We start from the raw sequence: 22,647 nt of genomic DNA, 5'->3' as shown, positions 1-22,647 counted from the left end.
AAGGGCATGTAATAGAAATTGAATGTAAATAATATAACCAAGTAAATGGACCAAATTTCTATTTATACTTCTAGATTTATATTTTACTACAGTTTTCTAGTCAATGAATGACTGTTCTAATATAGTTAAAGTACATTTATGTTTTCACATTAGTGTTCTGTATTTTGTAACATTAAGATGCATGGGGTACTGACACTTAGCTGTTCATAAACATTGCTGGATAAAATGATTAAATAAACACACCGGTCTATACATTTTTTTGGGAAAGTCTAATATGATCATTGTGATCAAAGATTGTACTAAGGGGGTTTATTCCACTGAGCAAATTCATGCATTCTTGAATGTTTTGTATTGTCATGTTTCAAAAAATCTAAACTGTTGATTATATAAGGATACAAGTAATCTTAAAGAAAGTATACACCAAACAGGATTTTAAACAATGACCAAAGAATTGTGTTAATCTGGTTGTTTACAATGTACTTTGAAGAAATAAGTAAATGTTGAGTTTTGTATTCACCTGTTGGTATTTCAAAGACTGCACAAGACTTTCCATTTGAATGTTCTGCAAACTACCAGTTGCCAAATGCCTAAAGTGTAAGTAAAAAGAAAAATCTATAACTGCCAAGAGGCACCTCAGACAGCCCGTCTCCCTCCCCCATTGCTCAATGGAGGATTAAAGATTTCCAAAGGAAATTATTTTTCTAAAGTATCCCAATAAGTGTTAAGATCATAGGTACAAAGAAAGAAAAACAAAAAGCAAGGCATCAAGAAAAGATAATCATGTAGTCCCAGAAACAGCGATGCGACTCATGGCATTATGTTATAATCCCTAAAGAGAATTGGTTATTCCAATTGATTCTAATCTGGTCTAAGACTCCCCAAGAAATGCGTCTTCTCTGGGGAAAATAGGTCAAGTGTCCAGACACCACCTTGACCAGCCACTGTATCCATACTTAAATTTGCATTTTTGACTTTTAATTACATGCCCAATTATCCCCTGCTTGGTGGCCTAGTTTGCATGGATGGGCCCTAATTGAGTGGAAGCAGAAAGCTGACAGTTTGTTTCTGAGTGACAGTGGGGAAAAAAGTGTACTTTAACGAAACATTTGTTTGTATTGTGTATTTTATTTTAGTAGAATTTGTCAGTGCATTTGAACACCACCCCTATAAGTAGAAACCTAATTGGATATGTACTGTAATATTAAACCAATTCAAAACTACCTTAATGGTTTGGAAGATGCATTTTTATGTATCTGAATTTATTTCTCTGTGAGAAGAAAACATCATAGGGATCATGAAAGTTTGTAGGACAATTTGATTTCAGTTTATAAGAAATACAAAAAAGCTAAACAAAAGCTCAGTCCTTAAAAGGAAAAAAAAGCCATACTACAATTTGGTCTGTTAAAACACATTTTCAAAGAAGTCTTCCACTATTTTTACATACTGTAAGCACCCAGATCACAATTTACTAATGAAGGGAAAATTACTAACCTGTGGGGTTTCAATTTATGACAATTTTCTAACCTAGAAAATAAATACAATTACATTTTTCAAAATATTTTTGAATATTTGCCATTTAGTTTGTAGTCTAAGAGTCAATATAAATAGCAGCTTTTGCTCTTAAATACATCTGGATGCAATTTTTGTAAGAGTTGTACACAAAATACAGCAGTTTGGTTGACTCTCTTCACTGATAAGATTTGTGGGACAGAAATCTAGTGTGTTAAGTTGAGTCAGTGTATAAAAAAAGAAAACATAGGTCATACCATGAACACCGTACAGGGGTTCTAGAGTTCCTCCAGATTCTGTTAAATCTACAGTAAGTTAAGTGGTATGTCACTTGTACAGGCACCGTTTGTTCCAAGTTGTGATCTAATGGCTTGTTCCCCCTCTTTTAGATTCCAAAAATGGTTAGCAAAGGGGTTTAACACGTCTAAATAGTATGAAGGATGGGGCATGGTCAAATGAGTATTCATCACATTTTACATGGGACTGTGGATGTATATATTATCAACATCTGACTTATTGCAACTTATGTATACTGTGGGTCAGGGGTATAGTATGGCTGAATGTTTTCAAAACATTGTTTCCAGCAGTAAAAGTTACAATGCCTCTTCACGAGAGTGATAAAGTATGATGAGTTCTTATGTGATGAACCACAAACTAGCAGGGACTGTGCATCTAAATACTAGTTATTGTTTTTCAATGACTGTAAGTAAATGATCCCATGTCTGTCCTGTTTCTCCATGTATGGTTGCTGTGTGGCCATAACGCTTGGCTCAATCCCATGGATCAGTTCCTTGAAAGTAATTGGTGGAGATGTTTGATTTGCATCCACATTTGAGCGTACGGGTAATCAAGTACACTCAAATGTCAGACAGTATTTGGCCGAGGTCTGATGACCCGTGGGAAAAAAAACGTTTCTCTAACCGCAGGGCAGATAAACAACTAAAATACCTGTCGAGTACTTTACATTCTGAGCCGATGAAAGGAGCATTTTTGTGTGCTTTTTAAAGACGATCACAAAAACATGGAGTCACCTGAACCTACTACTACTCCTGGATTGTGCTCTTGGAGCTGAACAGCAGGCCTTCATCCTGAAGCCTCTTCAGCGCCGGCCCGTAGATGTCCTTGGTCATTGGCACCACCAATCCTTTCTTACTTATTTCACCTGTGGAGAACACATTTTATTTGGAATAAATCTTCACTATACAGCTGAAATGTTAGTGAAACGATTAATAACATCTGACACTTGTTTTATAGTCTAAAAGCTATCATAAACCTTTCACCTCACAATTTACATCTACTGTACATAGCACGGCACGGCCACAGGCATTACTTACCATCCAGCACCATGCGTGCAGCAATGGCAGCCGGGTAGCCCACAGTCTTGGCCATGGCGGAATAACCGTTGGGATCTCCATACACCACCAGGCTGATGTGCTTTGTCTCCAGCTCGCCGGTGGGGTGGCGCAAACCGACGTCGTTCCTCATGATGATCATGTCCCGCTCATCTTTCTCTAAAAAGCAGAGCACGCGAGCACAGGATGGCACGAGAAAGTGGGTTCACCTGTGTTTATATTGGAACATATGCACTACAGTCTGATTTTGACAGGCAGTAGTAGCATGGCAGTTAAACGTGGGTCTTACTGAAGGAGAGACGGGCCTCGAGGTGTTTTGCCAGGGCAGCCAGCACGGTCTCCGCCTGGGGAACGATGTCTTCGGATAGCATCCCAAACCTGTCAATACAAACAACCCAACAAAACTCAAAGTTGGTTGACAGTGGCCCTGCAGTCTGGGAGAATTGACACCGAAATGGCATGTGAACATCAAGTGCACGTGGGTCTTCAGTTTTTCTCTTTCACAGCGGCACAAATATTTCCAGCCATTTATCTTCACCACTGAGGCATTTCTCACAACTTTTCAGTTGATTAGAACAAAGCGGAAGGCAAAGTGTGCTGCTAACAACCTTGAACCCGACAATAACTACTGAAGCCCTGCAGAAGCTTTGACGGATATCCAAAGCATGGGGCTTTGCCTTTGTTGAGAATGTTAACCCAACACTCTACTGCATACCCATCTCAAGCTTTATTGTGGGAGTGTATGCCGCAATAGAGGATGCATGGCAAAGGTCATTTCAGCTCAGCTATGGAAATAATGGCATGTCTATACACATCAAGATCAATGCATATTCAAACTCATCTTAAAAGCTCTACATTTTTCTTTAATTAGATATTTTATAAAGAATGGAAGGTAGGCAATCTGCACTGTATTAGGGCTGTTCTCTGCCCTTTCCATAGTTGTTCATGATATTGTATACTTCTTACCGATGATGAGTTATAGCACAAATGTTGACAAGTCTGTAGGAACATTTTAAGACAGCCATGTTCAATGGTAAAGGCCTATATGGTTCAATCTAGCAACAATTACCATTTGAGGGTCTCCATCCTGAAATCGTCCTTGCCAATGTGCTCGTAGATGGCTTCCTCAAAGGCCTCGTTGGTGATGGCAGGAGACAGACCAATCAGCTTGCAAAGGAGCTCTTTCTGTGTCACACAGAGCCGAGTGTGAAGACAACTGCACTCAAAGTGACTGTGAGCTTCTGTGCTTATATGAAGTTTTGTTTGAACGTTTTATGAATTTAAGATTCTGTTTTAATGTTGAAGTGATGATGAAGTAGCCTACATGATGGGTTACCGTCGTTTATGTCCTTACCCAGGAGACTGGAGGTGAGGTGTGGTGCAGCATTGAGCACGGCTCGGTATTGATCAAGCCCAGCCTAACAAAGCCACTCATTGCCTTGGAAAAACCCTTTGGGACAATACAAGAAATTACATTTTGAATCCCACAATCCTCCCGTCAACTACGTGAGTGATATCACGGACATGCCTAAAAGTGGTATATTTCAGGTTGTTGACAACACAGCTCATCCCAAAACCAATCTCTAACTCAAGACTAGAACCAAACACGTATAGAAAAAATCTGGACACGTTGACTTTCGACTTGCCTGCTAAAAACAAACTCATTTGGCATTTGGCCCACCTTAAAGCGGAGTGTTCCTCTGATGAGAGTGTGTGCTGACTCGATGCCGTAGGGTTCGGCGTACTTGGTGCTGTCTCGGTTGGGGAAGCCCTCCAGGTTGAAGCCAGGCAGAAAATCCATGGGAGAGGTGGAGTCCATCAGAGTTCCTCCCGCAGGGATACTCATGACCTTGGCAGTGTGTGAGATAGAGGGGGGGGGAATGAAGAAATAGTCCTTTACACACAATTACTTTCACAACTGGATACTGGACCTTTGTCTGAAAAGCTTTACCAAAGGCACATAGCCAAGGATTCTTCAATTCACAAAGAACGCCAAAAGAAATCACGGAAGAATGTAAGCATCAAGGTCCTCCGCGTTGCTGGATGGACATTCTATGGGCATCACACAAATCGATTCTATCTAACAGCAGTATGATTCATAGAGTCATAAATGGTTAACAAAGATAAACTAAGCTGTAAATCACACACGACGGGTGGGCAATGCAGGGGACGGTACCTCGTTGTCCTTCAGAAAGATGGCTGGGCTGATGGTGTTGAGGAGGACTCCATACGGGCTCCAGCTGAACTTGTAGCGCAGGGGGTTGTCTGAGCACTCTGGGGCTGGCAAACCACCACAGAAAGAACTGTAGGATTCCACCTGAACAGACACGCTTATGTGAGAATTTGAAATGAAAATCAGGCAGATTTGGCAGAAGGCAGAAATGACTAATGTACACACAACAATGCAAAGCTTGAAGGGTATTTTTAGATTGCGTGTTAATTCTGCGGCATAATACTGATGTCATCCGTTTTCTCCAAACGGATGGGAAGAAAAGGACAAATTGGACACACATGGTGTGTCAATCTGTTGGGCCCTCAATCTTTCCTGCTGCCAAGGAAACAGACAGACCACCACTCATCCTGCTGACATACGTTCAAACAATCATTACGAACGCAAACACACACACACGCTATTGGTCTCACGCAAACACATACACACACACACACACACATCTCACTCACAGTGCAGCCGTCGGCCTTGGCTTGGTCGATACACTCCATGGCCAACATGTGGTCAATGCCAGGGTCCAGACCCATCTCATTCACAATGGTGATGCCCGCTTCCTCCGCACTGGAAAGAGATCCACACACTGAGGCAACCAAACACACTCACATGTGACCCGATGATCCGTAAGCTCATTCGGAGGAAAAGGATCTTGTATATCCACATAAAAATGACAAAAAGAATGTGTCCTTGTTTCATTTTCAACAACATGTCATATTCAGCAACATGCCAACACACATCTTGTTTGAATCTTTGTATGCTGGTTTTTGTCCTATCTGCCTTTTTTACCTCTGCTGAAGGTCCTTCATGGCAGGACTGAGGTAGCTGGCTGTCACCATGTTGACTTTGGTCTTGATGCACTGCTTGGCTACCACTGGGTGGTACCCATAAGGTAGCAAGCTGAAGCAAAACAATTGTAATATTTAAACAGGACAAAAATATGAACCAGGCAATTTGAGAAAGGATGTGGAGGCAATGGTGTGCAGTACCTGATGACCAAGTCATGTTCCTTTATAAGAGACGCCAGATGTCCCTCTTGACTGGTAACATCCAGCATGACGGGAATGGTGTTAGGATATTTGCCTGCCAGCTCTTCCGCTTGTTGCAGCAACACAGATGCTAAAACAAATGTACATGAGAGAAATACATTGTATTGCTAAGGTTAAGTCACGATAAGGGACAATTACAACTAAGATGGTACCATCTCATCTGAAGGCTGAGGGGAAACTAATCCTCAGTGCCCAGTTTAGAAGTTTCATAAATATAAACAAAAGAAAGTGTCCTGACAAATATAACCCTACAAGACTTCAAAGCTTTAACAGTTTGTTGTCCACATTTCCATACCAACAGTCACTTGTGTTCCGGGGTCACGGGTCAGGTACTCAATGACCGGGCCTGACACATAGCCTGAGCCAAGCAGCAGCACACGCTTCATTCCAGTCTTCTTCATGATCTGGGCTTGTTCCCTGATGACACCACACACAAATCATTTTAATGACAACAGTAAATAAACATTTTCCAACATGTAATATACAGCCATACAGTACAGATAGAAAGCCACAACCAGCGTAGCAGAGTGTGATTTGATGGTGAAAATTATTCAACTTGAAATCAGACAATGTACAGCTTTTTGTTTTCAAAATTAACCGGTGTACACCACAAACGTACAACATAGCCAAAACCCTGGATTTTTGATTTCCACATGACCCTGCAAATCATTCTGACTTTGATGATCATTGTAATTTTTGGAAACAAATCTCAAAGAAAAGCACCGTCTTTTCAAAAAATACACTTGAAGAAAAACATTGAATATTTAATGATTGGAAGGCACATCAAATAAAAATGGGTATTATGTTTAGATGGCTAATGATATTCACATTGCAGATGTTTTATTTTTGTACCCTTCAACCCAGAGTCCAATAATTGCAAACAGAAATTGCTGCATTAAAACGGTGCAAGCCACTGTGAACTACAGCAATGGGTCAACATCTGTCTATGATTTGGCCAAGCGTTTAGCTTCCAAAGTTTTCGTGGGATATAAACCTGAATCCCAGGATGAAACTTCAGAATGAAGGTAGTGTAACACTGGGCAGTGTGAGAATAGTGTGCCAGGTCTTTTGTTGCAGTCTTTGCTGCTTTGTGTTTTAAGTTCTAAAGGCCAATAATACTGTAAAGCAACAAATGGTAATGTGCACAAACAGTCAAATAATGTGTCTACATTTAATTGCAGCAATTATGCAGTATTAGTCAGAATATTGGACAAAATGGGTGATGGAAACACAGTTAGACAGAGGTATGCCTAAATGAAAGCCTGATTAAAGGTCACAGATATCAGTTTAAGGCATTTACAACACCACCAAATTGTGCTAGTTAGGCCCCAGCCATAGACAAGAGCAAGTAGACAGTAGGGGTGGGGGAAAAAAATCGATTCACATATGAAAGCTTAGTGCCACACACATCCGTGGGCCCAGATCCCTGGAACCGCAGCGCACTCCCAAACTGTCCAGATCCCCTCTCCCAAATGTCTTCCCAGGTACCCAACTGTCCCATCAGGAAAGGCTCAACCAAGAGTCTAAATAGAAATTGACCTATTATCAGGTTTATGTATAAGTCAAATAGCAAAAATGTAGCAGTAAGAAGGTATGGGTATGTGGTGTTTTGGGTGACAAACCCGACCACACCCAACCAGAAATGGTGTAACAGGGTTGTAGTGATTAGTTTTGTAAGCGTTGTGTCAGTGGTTAAGACTGACGACCAGCAGCGTGTGTGGAAACAGCCCACCCCACAGCCATCTGATATCTTTTTACCATCCACATGGAAAGGAAACCATTGCAACACATCGCAGTGTAACAGCGTTATTTTGGGGCGGGGGGGGGGGTTCAAAAATCACCCTTCAATAAGTTGCTCAGACAACTCAATATAAACTTAAAATCAACTCAGATGGCTGAGCGGTGGGAATGTCCCTGTACTTACTGTAAGTCGCTCTGGATAAGAGCGTCTGCTAAATGACTAAATGTAAACTCAATAATCAATATTGGGGTTAGTGAACTACCTCTGTAGACAATGGTTAGACAGACCTTTCATGAACGGTCTTCATATGTATCGGCCAGGCTAGCAGTGTGACGGCAATGTGCTCTTCCCCCAACATTAACATGAAGCTGAGCTCCTTAAAGTCTCCACATCCATACTAGCACACTACTTAGTAGGGTTGGGGGGGGGGAAATCGATTCACATATGAATCTCGATTAATTCTTCTAGCAATTCAGAATTTTATTTTTTTATATAATGTAAGCATACATTGAATCGAAATTTGATGAATCGTAAATCGATTTTTAATTGAATCATGACCCCAAGAATCGATTCTAATCTACTCGTGAGGTACCAAAAACCCTAGTAGACATTATGGGATATTTTAGGTTAAACTGTCTCTAAATTATAACCGTTAATGTGATAGGCCTTTCTCAAGGTAGCTGGTAAAAGCTGCCTTTATGACTTATTTTATGACAGCTGCTGTCATACTGTTTGCAATATTAACACAATATACAAATCGTTAAAAGTCCCCCATTCCCCCCCCCCCCTTTTTTAGTCTGCTACTTTATGTATTCATGTTTTCTCCTCCCGTATCCCCCCTCCAAATCCCCTGAGTTAGAGGCACCCAATCGTTCTAGCCAGAGCATGATTGGTTATGACATTTTACACGAGCACAAGCGTACTGGAACCTGCGTGACTTCCAGCCAGCAGTCCACTCACAAAAGGGCTGTCCACTTAATTGAAAAACAAACAATGACGAGGGGAAGTAATACTCCCCTCAGAAAAGACATTTACCCCCCCCCCCCCCCCAAGTTTACAGATCCTAAATAAACAGCTCACACACCCAATCACAGGGATTTGACAACACAGACACAAGCTTGTCTCAAGAGGTGAAGCAGGAAGCTTGATTAAAAAACAAAGTCTGACACAAAGCACGCCCAAGCAGGTTACAGGAGCTTGGTCTGAGTAACAATGACTGATTCTAAACCATCTACAGCTCTACACTTTATGATTGATCCCATTTTTTTTAAAGGGCTTCAAAAGGCTTTGTATCATTGGGGCAGAAACCGTTCCTTTACAGATTAAGCAGATGGGGAGGAATATATCCCATTGTCAATTGACACAAACTAACGCTCGTCTAACTCTCGGCGATTTTGGGGTTAATAAACAAATAGAAGAGTGGTGGTGTCTCATTCAAAAAACAAATAAGAAATAAATGAATAATGAAGAGAAAGTTATTACAAAAGTATGGATTTGAAATTAAAAAAAAATGTTTGAGATACATTTCTTAATGACGTAAAAGAAAACGGCGGCGACATCCCCATTTGATACAACAAATGGGCAAAGGGAACAGACAGGGAAAGATGGAAATGGTCGCCATGGTTTTAGAGTGAGAAAAGACTTCTACCCACGACGGAGCCCCCCACCGCGAGGGGAACCTCCGGAGTCTCAGTAGTGGTGACAGCAACGGTGACACGCTAGCCATGCAAGGTGTTAAGGCAGGGGTAGACTGGCGGACACCAGCACACCGCCAATGCACTGTCCAGGGGACGGAACAACACCAGGGTTAGTCAGCACTCTCCCCAGCAGGCACCCAATTAACTGTTGTGAACTGCCTCTCGTGTGTAGCCAAAGAGTGCTCCCCCTGCTGGTTGGATGAAACTAAACATAGTTTAGTTGAAAAGCCTAAAAAACTGCCTGCGCTTGACTGGATTTTAAGGCGAGTCCCAAGTAGGTAATGAAATAATTACATTACAGCACATTTTGTTAAAGCTATGCACACTAGATGTCGGAGAGCACTCTGCAATGCATTCTAGATACTAACTACTGTTTGTGGCATTCACAAGCAATTCACCCCTGTACAGTATTGCAGGTTTGCGAGTAGCCCAAATACACAAGTGTTCTACATGAATGCAGAGTTTTACCTTTCACGTGATCTTTAAAAGATTCTTCCTTAGAATGGATGCATCTCCTCAATGATGCGACAAACATTTTATCCAAGGGAATTACAGGACATTTATTTTTTCATTAACAAAACTGGGAATAATCTAAACTACCTACAGTATGGCCTTAAACAGCCCCCACCCCAACGTGTAACACAAAAATGATAAATACAACACATTGTAAAATAATGACAACTGTTATATTTGCATTAATAAAGCATACATGACACCTTCAAAGCAGTATTGGTAATTATAACAAGAAAGCCATTCTCATATTGCGTGAAGTAGAGCCATTACATCTTACCTTCTTTCCCGAAGTTTTTCAATGTATTCAAACTTTGGGGTAAGTTTCCCATTTGAAATAATGACAGCCTTCATAAAAAAAGAACATCTTATCAGTGTTTATTGTTGTCAAGCATTCCCATGAACAAAACTGCCAAAAAATCATTATCATATTCATTTATTATTCAAACCATAACAATATTCTAATGTGGCGTTAATGAACAAAAATTGAGTATTTTGTATATTTTGATCATTAATTTTAATTGAGAAAAATATACATGGATATCTAGAAAATAATCTTAATCTACCAGATGCTCAACTCCTCTCATCATCATCACCATCATCTACCCATAACAAAACACTTAGCAAAAAGAAAGTGTGAGGTTGAGTGTGACACTTACGTCTCTGACTTGAGGAGAGAAGTCCTCCTCCTCTAGTGGCCTGGTAGCGTCTGACGGGAGCTAAAGTCGACAAACGAAATAAAAATAATTGACAATGGAAACTGAAGACCCCTTCTTTAAGTCGCCTCCAGCTACGGCAAGTCTGAGTGGCCAAACAGAGTCCTGAGGAACATCTCTCTGCTTGCAATGGTGGGTTTCCCACATCCCACACTCCCCCGAAAGCAAACTAAACCAAGAACCCAGCGAACCTCTACGAGCACAAAGGACCAGGCAATGGTGAACAGGGGTCATTCTGTGCACCTTACCCTTGCACGCCAAACCTTACCATCTCCCAAATGTAAGGGAAGAGGCGGTCTCCGAAATACTCTGTAGCCTCAATAGGGAGCTGGGCAGGAAGGTTATCAATGGAACACATGAGGATCCCATTGCCCTCCACACTAGGAGGAAACACAAGTTAACAAGTTAACTAATAGTAATAATAATAATAAAATACATTTGTTTCTAATAAGTTCAACTCAAATATTCAAACGGCATGGATAAACGAGAAAGAAACACAAGGCCAGACACACACAGACTTTCAGACAGAAATGCGTCAGGACAATAACATTTTCAAAATGTCACATTTTGAAATGACATAGAACGGGACTCAGGACGAGGAGCCAACAATAACACAATTGAAAAGGTAACAGGAAACAGATGACAGGAACCCATGAGCACACACAACATCACAATGAAGATGCACAATAACAGTATTTGTTTCTGAGCAGAGTGGTTAGTCAGGAGCGGAGGTCTTTACAAAAAGCAGTTGTGCGTTTGTACCTGTCGTGATCAATGTGCTGGTCGGCATCATACATACAGAAAGGCTTATCGATGGAGGTGCACTCAGTCATGAACTGTATAGAGCCCCCTGCGTCAGCAGATATGTCACAGATAGCCAGGAGTCTGAGGAGAACACAGCAAAAACTCAAAAAAGGTTACCAAAAACAATTAAGAAGAAGAAGAAGAATTGGGGTGGGGGGGGGGATATTTAAAAAAAGAAAAAAAAGAAGGGACAAAGAGGGAACAACAGTTTTCCTGTTTAAGGTCAGGATCAGTTATCACAACTCTGAGCAGCTACCGTGTAACGTAAACATTGTTCAAGATAAGCTTTGACACTTGACCTCACTTTACTGATAGCGGAACCGCAATACTTGTTGCCTACTTCTAACTGAACCACAATCTCGCAGTAAGTTATGTACAATATCATGTATAGCACTGCAAACAGCTTCTGAAAAAACAGATTTTGTACAAGAAAATATAAATCAACTCCAAACACTCGAGTAAAGGAAAATAAAAAAAAATTAGCTAATTATTAAAGACTATTATAAGACTTTCTGAATAACGTGTTCTGTGTATTTGACAGGAAATGACACATTTGGACCGTGGGCCTGCGTGTGCGTGCAGGTGCGTGTGTGTGAGACTCACTTGTGGGGAAGCTCAGGCCATCCTTCAGTAGCAGCAGCGGAGGGTTTAATGGGCCTCAGCAGTTTCTGGGCATCTAACCTCCGCAGGAGTCTGGGAGTTTGAGGGTCCCAGTAGATCCCGTTAATGAGGCATGTGGTGTAGGGAGCCACCTGGGGTCAGGAGGACACACAGACTATATGAGCTCTCAAAGTAAAAGACAAGCTGACAGCATACCAACTCACACTGCACGCTTGCCAATTCGGTGGACTGAAAGCCTGTAGAGCATTTGGCTGAACGGCTTTTTTACTCTCGTGAAGAGCACTAGGGGACAAATGTTTCACATTTTCAGGTACAGAAACACTGTAGGCAAGAACTCTTAAATTGTTGTCCACAAGAAAGTCTGGAAACAACGACCACTATGACGACCGGCATTGTGGCACCCAAGGTTGCATTCCAGGTCACCTATTTTTGAACTCAGCAGATCATATTTTCTGTAGAAGATAATGTCCCTCAATACAACCAAAATCCTCAAAAGGAAAAATTGAAGTATAATTGCTTATATATTTTAAGTTCAGTCAACACACTCAGGTATTGATTTAACCATGAATTGAAATTAGCTTTCTTTGGTGGTGTGGTTATATCTAAAGGGGAACTCCCTTCCTTGGAGCATACCACAATAACAGGCAGGGAGCATAGGATATAAGATTCCCCGGTAGGCAGGAATCCTTTCAAACGTAAAGTAGACTTTTTAACAAGTCAAAAAGCTTTACAGAGCATTACCAACATATTGTAGTGACAACACAAAACATAGTATGGAGAATCTGGGAATGTGTGAGCATGTGTGTCCGGCTCTGTGAATGCATGCAGTGTTCCAAGTCCTCTGAAGGGGGGAGGCCTGGACCTTCAATTAGCACACCTGTGGTTGATTGCGTGAGTGACATCAGCTGAGGAATTGATGCGCTGCCCAATTGCCTTGCCAGAACTAGCTCCAACATTTGAATGTCCTAGGCCGAATGTCTAACTCTTTAAACCATTATCTCTCCTCCTTCACTACTGAGCCCTTTCCACTCTCGACACAATAACTTCTACCACTGTTGTTTTTGCAGATACTCTTCCATGAGTGTTGGCTGCCACAAACAAACATGAAGCAAATAAACAGATCCCCAATACCCATTCAAATGTAATCATTGGACATCGGCTTCCGCCGCTGTGCGTGTATGTCTCCGTATCACATAAGAAAAAGACTGAAGCCACACAAGCATCCGATGTTCGCACAATCAGGAACAGTCACAAACTGGTTTTGAAACAGGAGAACAGTGTGGCCTCATCTGACCCCCACCCCTTGCCGAGAAGGGAAGGGGGGGTGCTCCACTCACCACAGGCCTCAGACACAAGCTGAGACCTGAGCAGCAGGAACAGGTGACCTGTGTGCTGGTAGGGAGGGGGCAAGAAGGGCCGTGGGCACACACTCACGCTGGTCCTGAAATGAGAGGTATAGAGTTCCGGATGGGCCTCGTACTCCAGAGGGTCGTAGACCCCATCGCTTTTCCTCATCAGGTGGTGGTGTCGACTCAGGACCGTGGCGTACACTCGGCTCATGTCTGCAGTGAGACGCGGAGACGCGGTTAGCTGAATCACACACGGACATCAAAAGGACCAGTGGCGCAAACTCAACACGCAATACATTGACAGGCAAACTTTGTAGAAGCGAACTGAGTACCTCCATTTTGAGAGACTTCTTTTAGCTCGTGGGGCTCCACAAATTCACAGGGCAGCTCATTAATGATATCCTGTGCTCCCTGCAAAGACAAACATCACATTCAAAAGAGGTAATTTTAATAAATTCTGATGATTGGTTGCACATCATTTTGCACAGCGCGGGCCAATTTACCTTAGAGACGTTGCCTGTGCCAGTGAACACAAACGTCACCGGGCCAATTGACTTGGGCATGAGGCCCATAGAGATCTCATACCCACAATCCCTCACTGCTTGGATGGCCTGGCTCACATTCCTATAGTTGTGGGCCATGCCGATGTGCTGTGGATATCCCAAAACAGGAAGTGATGTTAGAAACCAAAACTGCAAAAGGAGGGCTTGTTTGTAAACAGTTTTAATGTGCATTTGAAACTCTCACCATGAACGGGGTGTGGTGACCAAGTGCCAGATAACGTAGCCCCAAGCCATGCAAAATATTAATCATTCCTGCAGAGTGAAACAATACAAATGTGGTTTTAGATTTGAATAGATCTGAATATTTAAAGAATAACGTCTAAAAACATATGTACTCCAACTAATATTATTGTGGTTCTCTAGGTTCTAGTTTACCTGCCACACCAGCCCACTGGCCAAACGCCACTATGCGAAACCCATTTGCATCCACCATTTTCTCGTAGTCGATGAGACGCGCTTCCTAGAAAAGTATAATGACCATGAGAAAATTACAGTAAGTACCTGTAAACTTACTAAAACAAGCCTGGTTTACTCATTGCAAGGGTACAATCCAGGAAATCCTCTGCAGCTAGAAAGTCTGATGATTTTGTATTTTCTCTCATAACAGCTGATCAAGTGATAAATAATACTGGTTGGAGTTTTGCAATATGTGTCAGACCATAGAGAACCAAAATATCAGTTTGCTTTAGTTGACAGTAGTAACAACAATGATCTTTTGCAAGCTGCATACCTTTTTGAGCATGTCATCAAGCAGCCCCATATTAGCCTCTTGTGCTTTTATAGTGTGAGAGAAGAAAGCATAGGTTTTCCTGGGAAAGATCTTGGATTCAGGAGGCCTCTTGACACCGATGATGAGTGAGGCCTCAGAAATATCCTCCTCAATGATGGCACCTACTTTCTCATAATACTGAAATGATAAACATGACATGTCCAGGACACTTTGTCCATTCTGCATTTCAAAAACAGTAATAGGGTTAATATAAAGTGAAATTCCATATCAAATAATGCTCCTAGCTCACCTTCTCGTGTATAGCTCTTCTGTTGGATGGCTGGACCAGGACCTTGTGTCCAGCGGCAGTAATCTCTCTGATGTGTCGCGGCGCGAGGGGTGCCCGTCTCTCCCAAACATTAATGTCCTCCCGCCTGATAGCCATGACACTCTTGCGGTGCTCATAGCGTCTCTGGCCACACAGGCAGCTTGGCGTGCCCCTACCCTGCAGGTGTCTGAGGAGTCGGAACATGGCTTCCCCCTCCCTGCTTTTGGACAAAAGTGTGAATGACGAACGACTACAGAACTTCAGTTTTGTGGATAACTGAAGGATGTCCGTTTAAGTGTGTGCATCTGTGCCCATATTCTCTCTTACAAATGTGAAACTCGTTTTGAAACACATTGATCAATAAATAATGGAAATGCTGAAAGGCTGGTTTTGGCAGCAGGTTTAGTTTGCCTGGGGAGAATTGTGCAACAATATGGGACTCACACCATGCAAGGCCAACCTCAAAAGTTTATGTCAATCACAATTGATGTGTCATGGATAAGACACCATAAGAATGATTTGAACGTAATTAACTGCAAAAACAGATATGACATGAACACCTCAGTCTGTGGTGCACAAAGATTTGACTTCTGCAATCGCAAATTAACTTTAAATAATCCCTATCTTACCCACAACGCAATATTGAGGGTTCATTAGGTTGGTATGGGACAATTTACATAGACATGGACCCTAACCCCTAATCATAACTACAAATACATTCTTAATTTAATTCAGCGTCATGAACAATACACATTTCAAATCGCAGGGCAAACCATGTACACATTCGCCCGAGTATGGTTCCCTAGCCATAAGCTATCATTTCAAGTTTCCCCAAGTAGTCTACTCATGGAAGAATGAATAGCCGTTCTCTAAACAGAAAAACAAGCATTAAATTACTTCTACAGCCCAGTCCACCACAATTGTATATCAAAGATACACACACACACACGCACACGTCGGCACATTTTATGTGAAATGTGCCTGGATAGCTAACGTAACGCAAGGTTGCATACTGGTAGCTTTAAACAGTGCCAGGCTAAACTTCAGAAAAAGCAACTTGTAGGAATGAAGCAATAACTTTAGCATTGCCTGGCTCGAGTATCAAACTCTTGCGAACATGGTACATTTCAAATGACATCCTCACCCACCTTATGTAGGCTACCAAAAAGACAAATTCAGAACGAATTCCAAAGCACAGTGTGGCGTCGTTCCTTAAAGGTAAGCTAACGTTAAGCACCAAGGTGGATTGGCGTTCAGGCAGAGGTAGCCTAATTTGAATACTTGGGAGCACGCAGTAAACTGTGTTTAAGATCTTAAAACATATAATGCATCACTTATAATGGCCTTTGTATCCACTTAATGGGTTATTTAGCTTACCAGTTAGTGAATTTGCTCAGTCGTATGAGTCGCGAGAGGATTTACATTTAGTGAGGGGTAATTTGAGTCCAGCAGACTGCTTCAACCAATCCGATTTCAGAGCGAAGGATCGGCCTTCTTTCCTTGTCCTTGACGTTGCCGTCGCAGTGTTATGACTACAAACGAGACAGACAGGACACACAAACGTGGTTCGGCCAAGAAGTCTGCATCCCAAATTTAACAAACTTCCCGAACAAAACAAAACACGTCATGAATTGCAGGACGAGGTGTAAATAATTTAAAATGACTCATTACTCATTCAGGCAAAAATGTTTTGGAGGGTTTTCCTACACATTCATTTTGATATCCTACATGCACGCAGGGTCGGCTCGGGAGGGGGGGGGGGGTGCTGTGTCCCCTCAACAAATAATTTTGTGAAAGTATAAATAAGAAATACTGGCTTTGGCTATAAATTAAATATCAAGATGGTTACACTTTCTTGCAGAATATGCAGCTCTGCTCTTATTTTGACTCATAGGGCCTACATGTTTTTTAAACGCCCCCCAGAAATGACTTGATACATTTCTTTATCTTTGAAAAAGTCAGGAAACGCATAGGATAGTCGACAATTTCTCGACATATTTATCAAACCTAAGGCTGGCCACGAGGAGGCACAGTAAAAAGTTAAATGCCATATTCATCTCTGTAGCAAACATGTCCCGTCTATTTGCTTAGGCAACACCTACGTTTCGTTCGGTTTGTCTTTTTTGTTAGTAACTCCACAAGAGGGGGCAATTTATCCCACGATTTAAGGGCTTTTTAAAAATTGAATAAAAAGGTGACAAGTTTAGGCCTATACATTTTCAAATAGTGTACAATTAGCTTTTAATTGACGTTTTTGCGTCTATGTAAATACTATGTATGCTAATGACCAGCTAACACGAATCAATGAACTATTAAACACGTTAAGTGGTCAGGGGCATTTTATAATGAACCTAGCCTATATCTGATCAGTTTGGTTAATTGACGAAACGTCCTCACAGAAGCAGCGCAATAGTAGACAAAAAGTAGGCTAGACTACTTACGATAAGAGAATAATTGCAGGGTTGGCGTTATGCTGCTAGTGTAGCCTAGGCCTATAAGTAGGCCTATAGCCTACTAATGACAAAATATGATATGCCCAATAACATCAACAGAAACCATAAACACAGATTTACATTCCATTGTTTATTTTCTGATACCCTATTGATATTATTTCCATAAAGAACGTGTCTAGACGAGATAGCAATTCTGCAAATCTTTGCATATTCACAATAATTGGCAAATTAAGTTGTGTAATCAAGGATTGGCATCATTTAAAATTGGGACGGGTTTACCACAGGCATCATCACAATTACATTTGTATATAGTATAATTAATTTTTCCAGACAGTGTTGCAATTTTCAAATAAATATCATAAAACATTTACAGTAATCCTGAGATAATTAAAGGAAACAAAACAGCAAAAAGTGACATGTCAAGTTCGATGAAAATGCGTAGGCTTGATCCACAATGACTTGCTGTAGGCCCATACGCTTTGTTCATCAATGGGTAACATGTAGGTTATTCGTCGTTATCTTTGCGCCAGAACTCTAGTGAGATTCTCTTGAGCCAAGACTCACTGGGGACTGTGATCCCGAAGGATCATGCAGCTTTCGGATGTGCTTCTTCAAGTCAAAGTTCCGGCAGAATCCTTTGCCGCAAGTCGGGCACGTGAAGGGCTTCTTGTCATTGTGCGTGTGCATGTGGAACGTCAGGTTGTATACTTGGTGGAAGGCCTTGTTGCATATGTTGCACTTAAATTGTTTCTCGCCGCTGTGTGTCAGTTTGTGGTTCTTGTAGTTACCTTGCCAATAGAAAAAAAGGATGAATACACAATAATGCACTCGCCCTGTTTAGGGGACAAACAGGCCGATTTGAGCAATTCCATTACATAAAGCAATAACCTATGTCAGGTCTACTACCATTATCATAGGCCTATATACTTTTTCCGATAAGTAACTTATTACTTAAGCCCAATTATATAGGATCACGGTAGCACAATAACGCAAATCCTCAAACTGTCATATGATACAATAATTAACATACACTTTTTTGTGAAAAACAACAACATACAATATGAATGTGTCCTTGCCAAATATACTTTTAAAACTCACCCTTTTGATGAAATCCTTTGCCACAGAACTCGCACACGAAAGGTTTGTAACCGGCATGAATTCTCGTGTGCGTATTGAGAGTCGAACTTCTATTAAACGCTTTTCCACACTGATTGCACTTGTGAGGTTTTTCCTTTGAATGTAAAATACATACATAAACATTTGAATACATGTTCTAATAATAGTTAATCTATCATATTAACGTATGATAGATAATGTAAAATAAAAACTAGGTTAATAATATTTAGGCTATATGAATACCATTTTGCCTACAATTATTTTGCCTACAATTATTTTGCAGACATAGGCCTAGCAATATATCGACAAATTAGCCTAGCCTATTTTGTTGTCTATTTATTGTATTTACCTGAGTATGAATGATTTTATGACGACAAAGGGTGCTGGCCTGGCGAAATCCTTTACCGCACACTTTGCAGATGAATGGTCTCGCGCCGGTGTGCACAGGCATATGGCGCGTTAAATTGTAGTGGGCATTGAAAACCTGTAAAGAGAACATGAATAAGTTATTAGAGAACCAATTCTAAAATGGTTAGTCTGTCTTTTTCATCATGATACAGAGATAATTACATACATACATTACATACACGGCATGTCAATGGCGTACCTTTCCGCAAACTTCGCAGGTAAATACTTTAGGTTTCCCATTTGGACAAGTACTGCTCAATTTGGAGGAGCCTTTAAAGAGTTTGTCTGACAGAATCTGGGCACTCTCTTTCATGTAATGGTGGAGCTGAGTGTGAGAAAGGTCTTTGAAAGCAAGTCCGCTAGGGTATCTCTCCACGCCGTTACCCACTTTATTTTTCTCTGCAAGAAACGCTTTCTGGCGCGCGTGCTGAAGCGGAGAGTTAAGAAAGTAGGAGGCCATGGGGTGGATGTTTACGATGCTGGCCGGTGGTGGGCACGCACTCTCGCCGCAATTCAGGTAGCAGACAGCCCCCATGGTGTGAAAGGAGGACTGGTTTACCACCCGAGGTCGAAAGAGTTTGTATTGTCCAACTGACGGGCTCACGTCTTGATGTTCATTTTTATAATTCAATCCAATGCCCATCAACTCATTTGAGTTATATGTGGAAGCGTCAAAATGATTTGTGTCTAATCCGTTTATATTGAGTTTGTGACCCGGCTCGTATGCCAGTGGCACAAAGGGTATCATGCAATGTAGTGCCGATGGGCTCATGTTGAGCGTCTGCTTTGGGTCCGCTTTAACCACGGGAGCATGGTGAAACAAGTTAGGTATAGGTATCGACTTTGGTTCAGGCGTCCTGGCCATAATCCGTTCGATCGAAAAAGCGAGAGGCTTGGTGGTGGTGATCATGTTGCCGCCAGCAGTCAAGTTTTCAGAAGCTGAGGGGGAGCCGAATACTCCCGCTGAGTGATAGAGTGTACTATCCATGCCTTTCAAAGCAGCTCCTTTTTCAGAGCCAGCGTACAGGTGCTCCTTTTGTAGATACCTTTGATTCCTTCTCACTGGTCCGCCAGAAAGGACATCATTCGGCGCACTCTGGGTTGACGCGAGCCCCTCACTGTTACCGCTTGCTTTGATGGTCGTCAATCAGCACTTACGTGTAGCAGGACTGCACAATAAGTCGTGTTGAGTCAATAACTCGGCGAAGACCTCGCCAATCGTTACCGTCCAACAAGAATAAACTAAGTAGATAATTGCTCAATTCTCCTCCATCAGTTCTCCACTTGTCAACGTCCAACACTGCTATGGGTGCGTGTGTCTTGTCCGCGTTACGAACGTGGTGTTCTTTAGTGGCAAGCGTCTTGATCAACTGCAAAGCATTTGGCAACTCCGAGGTCCCCTTGTGGCTTTCCGTGACATCATTTTGATTCGCTCAAGATGACTCTCCGTCGGGTCAGTGGATGTCAGAGTTTGATTTATCTTTACAATCCTTTTACGCATGGCCTTAAAATCTATGCGATGTAGCCTACAGGTTTAGTGAAACGCAGTCCGCTCATCTTTTAACCGTTCTGTGTGAGCAATAACATGCCGTTTTACACACCTGCGCAATTACTTTTAAATGTAGCCTAATCATGGCTTGTTGGGTTTAAGAATTACAATAGGCTACAATAGATTAATTTATTAGGCTATGGTATATTTGATTGTTATTTTAGGCAATGATTTACTATTTGTCATTACTTTTAGAAATGTTTTAATCTAAACATATGTCCTTGAAATGCAATTTTGTCGTTATAAGATTAACGGCCTGTGAAATACACAATTTGAGCCAAAGTGCATGGAACGACATTTACTCGAAAGACATTTGCCTAAACGAATTTTGATGTCATCACCAAGAACAAACCCACAGGATTGGAGCCACACTTGTGACCGCTGGAGAGCTCCAAAAGTGCTGTCATTTTCAGAATGCGTTCTTAGGCGAAGGATTTGCATCCAAGCAACAACGTTTCTAGCAAATACTAGCCTTAGACTGCTCCTCGCTGCCATTGCTCCTCGATTCAAAGTAGGCCGGACAACGACCGTTCGACAGAATTTCTCAGCTGGATCAATCAAGAAGGAAACCATGACAATTACCACGGTAGGCCAAATATACACCTAAATTAACAATTGGTTGCATTTTCTGCACTTAAAACATCATCCCTTCAATTTGGACGATTCGTCTTGAATTATAAGTGGATGTAGGCTATAATATGATTTGGAATCCATGGCTCTAGGCCTAAATATGTTGTAGCAGAGTTGTCCCTGACTGGTGTTCGTAAAATAAATACGAATTACAAAATCAATTGGCTAGAAGGGCCTATCATCTAGTCGTAATAATAGGCCTACAACTTCAAACAGCGGTTATGATAATGACAGCATAACAATATATTTATTTTTACAAACAACAATAATAATTCTCAATACACTTTTATTATTTTGTTCACTATTATTGCTGATATTTTATAGTTTCTTGGTCGTTACAGTAAATTGACTCAAATTGGTCGTTAGACCTCAAATCGGTGTCAAATAGCCTATAATCTGAAGCTTTTTTAGTGGAAACCAGTGGGGTGCCTTAATGCGCTGCTCAAATTTCATTCAGTTTAACATGTTGTGGACCTGAAGGAAAATCATAGGCTACATATGGCTTGCTTGGTCATTAATGCATTCATACGGACTTAAACCTAATCATCTTTCAAATAATTCTAAATCATTTGAGTGACGATTAAATCTGGCACAAGTCCGGATGCAAGGCAATAATCCCTTATGTTTTTTTTTCCACCAGACGGCTGATCTTCATTTCTGGGACTTTATAATTTCTCAGTTCTCTCACAGGCGGCAAGGTTTGTGAATAATGAAATATTATAATAAAACATATAATGGGTTTAGGACAGCATGCTTTGGTCACTTTGATTTTAGATGGGCTTTATGACATGATACATGAAATGGTTTAATTATTAGAGCACAAACAATGTTCTAATAGTCGTCAGCGCTATAGCCTTCTGCTAGTAAGCCTATAGGTTAACTTGTTATATTCCTGTTAACAACACGAGCTACAATAGTAGCCCTGATAATAATAATAATTCAAATAATAATAATGGGACAATACATTTGGCATATATATATATACACACACACACACACACACACACACACATTATATATATATATATATATATATATATATATATATATATATATATATATATATATATATATATATATATATATATATATATATATATATATATATATATATATAATATAGCCTGTCTTTGAATGTCCTAATTCCACACCCTTCATATTCTTGGTAATCAAATAGGTACCGTAACAGCATGTTAAAAACGATGCTAGAGAAGCTTTTTTATTTAGGCTATAGGACAAGCCTTGCCAAGGTCTACTGCCCAATGTCGTGTTATACATTGATATGAAAATGAAATACATTTGATAAAAAATAGGCTATA

General features: G+C 41.1%; 2 protein-coding genes across 6 annotated transcripts; both read right to left on the bottom strand.

Moving 5' to 3' along the window:
• Window positions 1-1,105: 1,105 nt before the first annotated feature.
• aass (aminoadipate-semialdehyde synthase) lies at window positions 1,106-16,699 on the bottom strand. Of its 5 annotated transcripts, none has more exons than XM_084673249.1 (25): window positions 16,550-16,698; window positions 15,155-15,392; window positions 14,866-15,042; window positions 14,511-14,595; window positions 14,320-14,387; window positions 14,076-14,222; window positions 13,905-13,983; window positions 13,658-13,785; window positions 12,206-12,354; window positions 11,561-11,683; window positions 11,067-11,178; window positions 10,742-10,801; window positions 10,363-10,430; window positions 10,041-10,052; window positions 6,430-6,551; window positions 6,075-6,204; window positions 5,875-5,985; window positions 5,544-5,652; window positions 5,038-5,178; window positions 4,543-4,710; window positions 4,216-4,311; window positions 3,931-4,046; window positions 3,151-3,239; window positions 2,844-3,020; window positions 1,106-2,671 (listed from the first exon to the last, which is right to left on the bottom strand). In XM_084673249.1, the coding sequence occupies exons 2-25, from the start codon at window positions 15,374-15,376 to the stop codon at window positions 2,553-2,555; spliced, it is 2,808 nt and encodes a 935-aa protein (XP_084529375.1). In that variant the 5' UTR covers window positions 15,377-15,392; window positions 16,550-16,698; the 3' UTR covers window positions 1,106-2,552. The 5 variants fall into 5 exon arrangements, with proteins under 5 accessions (XP_084529375.1, XP_084529377.1, XP_084529376.1 ...); XM_084673251.1 differs by having other exon boundaries at window positions 15,155-15,389; window positions 16,550-16,678; XM_084673250.1 differs by having other exon boundaries at window positions 15,155-15,422; window positions 16,550-16,635.
• Window positions 16,700-17,752: 1,053 nt separating this feature from the next.
• Window positions 17,753-20,170, bottom strand: fezf1 (FEZ family zinc finger 1). The gene is made up of 4 exons (XM_084672580.1): window positions 19,349-20,170; window positions 19,091-19,225; window positions 18,724-18,856; window positions 17,753-18,413 (listed from the first exon to the last, which is right to left on the bottom strand). Exons 1-4 carry the CDS (start codon window positions 20,135-20,137, stop codon window positions 18,160-18,162), a joined length of 1,311 nt encoding a protein of 436 aa, XP_084528706.1. The 5' UTR covers window positions 20,138-20,170; the 3' UTR covers window positions 17,753-18,159.
• Window positions 20,171-22,647: the final 2,477 nt, after the last annotated feature.

This window comes from Hypomesus nipponensis, chromosome 14 (genome assembly GCF_054491055.1).
Source record: "Hypomesus nipponensis isolate SF chromosome 14, ASM5449105v1, whole genome shotgun sequence".
Lineage (NCBI taxonomy): Eukaryota > Metazoa > Chordata > Actinopteri > Osmeriformes > Osmeridae > Hypomesus > Hypomesus nipponensis.
Note: the sequence above shows the minus strand (reverse complement) of the source record. Positions and strands in the feature narration are given on the sequence as shown.

Bases quoted from the DNA above. Each gene is read 5' to 3' on its own strand.
- fezf1 (XM_084672580.1), bottom strand. From the start codon at position 20,137: ATGGATAGTACACTCTATCACTCAGCGGGAGTATTCGGCTCCCCCTCA. The intron at 18,857-19,090 runs GTAAATACAATA...TTACATTCAAAG, and splicing joins ATAAAATCATTCATACTCAG to GAAAAACCTCACAAGTGCAA. The intron at 18,414-18,723 runs GTGAGTTTTAAA...TCTATTGGCAAG, and splicing joins CAAAGGATTTCATCAAAAGG to GTAACTACAAGAACCACAAA.
- aass (XM_084673249.1), bottom strand. From the start codon at position 15,376: ATGTTCCGACTCCTCAGACACCTGCAGGGTAGGGGCACGCCAAGCTGC. The intron at 5,986-6,074 runs GTACTGCACACC...GTTTTGCTTCAG, and splicing joins GAACATGACTTGGTCATCAG to CTTGCTACCTTATGGGTACC. The intron at 3,240-3,930 runs GTAATTGTTGCT...TTGTATTGACAG, and splicing joins AGGATGGAGACCCTCAAATG to GTTTGGGATGCTATCCGAAG.